The sequence below is a fragment of the Lemur catta genome, chromosome 12 (genome assembly GCF_020740605.2).
Source record: "Lemur catta isolate mLemCat1 chromosome 12, mLemCat1.pri, whole genome shotgun sequence".
In the NCBI taxonomy this organism is placed as follows: Eukaryota; Metazoa; Chordata; class Mammalia; order Primates; family Lemuridae; genus Lemur; species Lemur catta.
Window position 1 is genome coordinate 941,546 of NC_059139.1, and position 6,000 is coordinate 947,545.

Below are 6,000 nucleotides of genomic sequence, written 5' to 3' on the forward strand. Positions count from 1 at the left end.
GAAACCCTCCTGTCTATCCCCAGGGACCCCCGCCTGCCCCCCCACTGTCCCTGGCACTGACTCAGACCGTCAAGTCCCCACACACGAGCTCATCAAGTGATAGAGGCAGCCTCCCGCCCGCCGAGCTGCTGCGAGGGGAAGCCGGCTGGGCTCCGCGGGTCCCTGCGGCCTGCGCCGGGCGCGGGACCGGGATGCCGCTCCGGTTCCGGTGCGGGGTCGAGGCCCGGGTGCGGGGTCCCAGGTGAAGGGTGTGGGGCCGAGCTCCGGGTGTGTGATCGGGGGAGGGTCTCAGGAGAGGGGACGCGGGGCCGGGCTCAGGGTGAGTGATCGCGGTGCAGGGATCAGGAGAGAGGAGGTGCGGGCCCGGTTCAGGATGCGGGACCGGACAGACGCGGCGAGGAGCTGGCATCCGGCGCGGGCGGCGGGCCGCAGAGAAGTGCTGAGACCCGGCCACGGCGGGCTGAGGGGTGGCCGCAGGGAAGGGACCGCTGCCCCCAGGGCCGGCCGGGCCGCGCCGGGTCCCCTCCGCGCGCCCTCCGCAGCCGCGCATCCCACCCGGGCCGCGAGCGCCGGAGCCGGAGCCGGAGCGCACCCACCTGGGCCTTGCGCAGGGCGCTGAGTCGCAGCTCGTGCACGAAGGGGTTCCGCCCCGGGGGCGCCAGCCTTCGAGCGTCGCCGGCCCCTGCGCTGGACGCGGGGGCGGCCCGGGGACCGCATCCCCGCAGCCTCATGGCCGCGCGGCCCAGCCCAGTGGAGCGGGCGGGCGGGCGCGGAGCGGGACGCGGAGCAGGGCCGGGGCCGGGGCCGGGGGCGCGGGCAGAGGATGCGCCGCTGCTGGAGTGGGCCGGGCGCGCGGCCGCGCAGGCGCGTGAGGGCAGCGGCGTGACGCGAGCGGGGCGGGCCGGGGGCGCCGGGCGGGGGCGGGGCCGGGGGCGCTGGGGGCGGGGCCGGGCGGGGCGTCCCCGTGCTCCCCACTTCCCGCCAGCGAGCGAGGCCGCCTGCCGCAGCAGCCCGCTTCCCTGCGGGCTGGTGGGGACCGGGCAGGGGCCGCCGGTCCCGGGGCGAAGGGGCTTTGGGGCGGGGGCGCCTCCCGCAGTCGCAGGACCACACGGACCCCGCTGGGCCCGCTGCCCGGAGAAGGGGAGGTGCCCGCCTTCCGCGAGGCCCGCCACGTCGCCCCTTCCGCCGCTCAGCCCGCCAAGGAGGGGCGGGATGGCCAGGCCCAGGCGGGACAGAGGAAGGGGCGGGCACGCGGCCAGCACGGGCTCCCCGGGGCTGTGGGTGCGGAGCCCGGGCATTGCCGGCCAGGGAGCCCTGCCCCGCCTAACCCCGAGGGCAGGGGCAGGGGCAGGGCCAGGCCTGGACGCACCTGTGAGAAGCCAGGGCAGTATAGCCGAAGTCCTCACTGGGCCCATGGGTCCACTCTGACCACAGGATCCACTAGGACCTCAGGGCCCACTAGGACCACAGGGCCCAAGCCCGGCCCTGGGCGGGAGGCGCCCCAGGGCATTCTCTGACTTGGAGCCAGTGGTTCTAGAGGGAGTGACATGAATGGGATGAGTCTCTCTCCCTGAGTACTTCGTGGAAGCAGGTCCTCAGGAGAAGGGGCGTTCGGAGAACTCTACTTTGTGGCACATTATTAACTAGGGCAAAAGCGCAATGGCCCCCTGGCCAGCATTTATGAATTTAAAAAATTGACAAGTCTTGTGACAATAATGCCGAATGTCTCCCCTCTCCTTGGGGCCCGACGGGCGGCAGGTGGTGGGTGTGGAGGATTGAGACAGGCTCCGTCTGGCCGGCCCTGTGAGCTCACACGGACACCTGAAGTCACCAGGAAGGCACCCCAGCTCTGGGACTTCCTGGCTGACCCCTCCAAAGTCCTGCAGCTCCTTGGGGACGTCACTGCCCTGAGGCTCCCCAGCCTGCTCTTTCCCTCGGAAGAGGGTCAGGGAGTGACCCCTCTGGTAACCCGGCCGATAGGCTCGCCGGACAGCACAGTCGGGGGTGGCCTCGCCGGACAGCACAGTGGGGGTGGCCTCGCCGGACAGCACAGTGAGGCTGGCCGTGCTGAGGCCCTTCTGTGTCTGAGGCCGGATGGGGAGAGAGATGGGAGGGCTGAAGGGCAGGGGCAGGGTGTCCACAGCACCCACGTGGTGTTGACCCTGCTTCACGGCACTCCACAGCGCTTCACAGCCGTGTTCTTGACCGTGGCCAGCACCTCACCTGGGCCCCCGTCCCTTCTGGGACATCAGCTGGCAGCAGCACCTGTCTTCCTCAGTGACCTGCGGACGTGGAAGCCCTGGGGGCCGTGGTGAGCCTTGCTGGCTGGTGGGCATCAGGGCTGTGTTTCAGTGGCCCCCGTGGCCAGGCCACCAGCATTCTGCTGACCTCCCGGGCTTTCAGTTGCCACTTGCTCCGTCTCAGACACAAGAGCCCGGCATCCAGGGCCACCCAGGCTGCTCGTGAACCTGATTGTCAAGAAAGTCACAGGGTGCAACAGCCTGTTGGCGCCAGGTCGCACCTTCACCCCAGACAGGATGAGCTGGTCCCTGGTGCCACCTGACGTCTGCTAGGCGAGGATGCCCGTGGACGTCCTCATCGTGGGGTTTGTGCGGCTTCAGAACCGGGTCTCCAAGAACCACCCCAAGCAGGTGCAGGTGTGTCCTGATCATCCTCCCGGAAGCATGGGCCAGGGGGGTTAAGCCCGCTGGAGAAGGGGCAGCCCGGCCAGCCGGGAGAGCCTCAGAGCATACTGGGCCTGAGCCACGTCCCCAGGGGCTGCTGACGTCCTGATCCACGGAGCCCGATTTGGAAACAGGTCTTTGCAGATGGTGAAGGTACGATGAGACAGGGGGAGCCTGGCCTGGCTGGCACCTTGATCTCGGACGTTGGCCTCCAGAGCCCTGAGAGAGAAATTTCTGTGGTTTTAACCCAGTTTGTGGCAACGTGTCACAGCAGCCCCAGGAAGCTCAGTGCAGCAAGTCGAGCCCAGGGAGTGCCCCACACTGTCCCGAAGTCTGAGCGAGGTCGCAGGCCAGCTGGGTGTGCTCGGGTCAGGCTGGGTGTCCACACCCTGTCCTGCTGGTCATTGGCATGGCCACATGGGAAGTGAGGCCTCTGTGCCAAGGCTCCGTGGGTCCCTGGGTCAGCGGGGGCCACTAGGGGAAGCCTGGCAGCACTTGCTCTGGTGCCTGGAGGGCAAGCAGGTGGGGGCAGTTGCAAGGAGGGGCCATCAAAGGGACTGAGGGTGGGGACCTGCTTAGCCAGCCACACGCCTCCCTCCCCTCGCTGTGCCCTGGGGGCTGGGGATCCAGTCTCTGGCCATGGGGTTTGAGCGGCTGTTGCCGGGGATGGGGCTTGGGATGTGCCTTTCCTAGGGAGGCAGGCTTGGCGGGTGCCCTCTGGCCCTTCCCTCCCCCTCTTGCAGCGAAAATGTGCGCACAGCCCCTCAGAGTGGGGCCGTCACCCGGTGACCGGGGGTTGGCAAGCAGGGGCACGGAATCGGCATCCTAAGGGTGCAAGGTGGAAAACGCAGAGACTGTGTGTTCCTGGGCCAGCACCAGTGACAGCCCCTCTTGTCCGTGACAAGGGCAAGCCCTGCGGTGTTCAAGCCACGGTGGCCGGCTGTTCTGATGTGTGCAGGGGACGGTTTCCAATCGGATAATCAGCACGACGTGCAGCGCGCCCGACAAGACCAGGGCTTCCCCTTGCTCCGCTCACTGCAGGGGGTGGAAATGGTCTCTGAGAAGTCCAGGTCTGGGACGTGATTTGGGGAGAAGCTAGGATTGGATAGGTGAATCCTTCGAGAAATGAGGCTGCATTGGGGAGGCCCAGCCAGTGGTAGTGGCCAGTGGTGGAGACCCGGCTGGCGGTGGAGACCACCCTGCAGGGTGCTGCGGCGTGGACGGGCTGGGGAGACTGAGAGACACAGGTGCCCCTGTCCCACTGGCCGATGGAGAGAGGACGATCGGGGGATCTCAGGGGAGGGAACACTCAGGAAGAGACGCAGGAGTGAGGGGTTTGGCCACAGGCAATCAGCCAGCCCCACGGGAGGAGCTGAACCCCCGTGAGGGGCGTGACGGGCCACCTTGGGCAGGAAGGACCCAGAACTCTGGGGAAGGGGGCCTGCGTCCAGGAGTGGGGTGCCCTCCTCCGCTGCAGTTGGGAAGAGGGAGGGGCGGCTCCCGGGGCAGCGTTACCCACAGGGTGCAGAGCTGGGTGCCCTGTGGGTGGTAGCCGGCTCTCTCCTGGGGACTCTGAGGGGTGGGTGCTGGGGAGATGCTCCCGGCTTGGAGGAGTGGCTGGGAAGTTCCTGGCTCACAGCGGTGTTCCCACTTAGGCTTCGAGTTAAATATATGATGGAATGTTCTAGAATATCTGGAGGGTTCTGAAAGCTTGATTAGGAGAAGTTGGTCTTGGGCAAGGGGGTACCCGTGCCCGCTGTGCTCTGGGGAGGCGAAGCCACACGCCTTGCTCTTGTTTTGTTTGTTTTAGGAGAGTAGATTTACAGAGAAGTGTTTCCTGTACTCCAAATGCATTGAGAACACGAGGTACCTGCTTGTTCTTCTGGGGCTATTTTTGGTTTGTTTGTTTATTTTTTGAATTTTAGAGTTATTTATAGGAGAGAAAGAGATGTTCTCCTTCATTTTCTTCTACCGTTTCCAAAGGTGTAGTCGTTGGAACTGTAGTACCACCAGTGGAACAGACAGACCCACGGAGCATCCAGAACTAGCTTTATAAATACCTCTGCTCACGCTGGAAGGGGACCCGCGAGTGGGAGAGAGATTAGTGCTAGTGTTGAGCACGCCGGCTCACCACGTGGAGAGTTTAAAACAACAGCGAAGGGCGGGGGAGCCAGGGACCCCTGCAAGAGCCTTTACTGTGGCTCCTGGGAAGGAAGGGCGAGGGTGGGAATGCGGGCTCCCAGCTGCCTGACTGGAGCAATTTCGGCGGGCCCTGGGGGCACAGGCTGTCCCAGGTGTCCAGCACCTGGCCCTGGCTGACTAGGGCAGGGGGTGAGAGGCCGCTGGAGGGGCTGGTGGGGTGCGGGCTCCGGTTTGCTTGGGCTGCATTGGAAGGTGCACAGCTGAGCGGTCCCTGCCTCTGGGACTGGGCTGGCCCTGGGACAGGCAGTCCCCCTGGGGTCAGCAAGGCTCCAAGACTTGAAAGCATCAGAGAATACAAAAACTTTTAAAAAAATGAGTGATATGGAGTGGATACTTTGAAATTTCAAGCATTGTTTTTCACCAACATGGTTATTCTTCCATTTATTCAGGTCTTCTTTTATGTCTTTTGATTTTTCTACATGAAGAGTCCACATTTGTATCAGATTAATTCCTGGATACTTTATACTTTTGCTGTGGTAAAATAATTTTATTTTTTAATTACTTTTAAAAACTGTTCATGGCTCCTGCGGAGAAACACCACTGATTCTTTTGCCGTGTGGCGTGTGCAGACGCCCGCGGGGACAGGAGGGCAGCTGTGGGGTCAGCCCCGCGCACGCAGCCCTGGTGAGGGACCCCCCAGCACCCACAGGGCCACGGGAAACAGGACATGGTCGTGGTTTTCAGTTGCTGGGGCTGAGCTGGTGTCGTAAGCATTGATAGCGTCTTTCAAAGAGCAGAGGTTTTAAATTTTGGTGAAGTCCAGCTTCTCAGTATTTTTCTTTTAATGGATCTTGCTTTTGGTATCCTCTTTTAGAAATATTTCCTATGTCAAGGCCGTTAAGGTTTTCTCGCTCTGGAAGTTCTGTGGTTTCAGCTGTGACGTTTAGGTTCCAAGTAGCTGGTGTTTGTGTGCGGCATTTCATGAAGGCAGAGACAGAGGCCTTTCTACGTTTTTATTTTTTGGTCTGAATATTCAGCTATTTCAGGGCATTGTTGAAGAGAATATGGAATCACCTTGGCGATTTGTTTTTAATTAGTGGCTGTGTACTTAGGGGTCTTTTTCTGGACTCTGTCGTGTCCCATTGACCTGCACACCTGCCAGGTGCCGAAGCCA

At 63.0% G+C, this 6,000-nt stretch overlaps 1 protein-coding gene across 1 annotated transcript in view; it reads right to left on the reverse strand.

Moving 5' to 3' along the window:
- The window catches only part of LPCAT1 (lysophosphatidylcholine acyltransferase 1), a 41,117-nt gene extending 40,329 nt beyond the window's left edge, over positions 1–788 (reverse strand). Inside the window, exon 1 of the mRNA XM_045565859.1 lies at positions 597–788. Coding sequence (XP_045421815.1) covers positions 597–731 — 135 coding nt within the window. The 5' untranslated portion in view covers positions 732–788. The remainder of the gene's footprint in view (positions 1–596) is intronic.
- Positions 789–6,000: the final 5,212 nt, after the last annotated feature.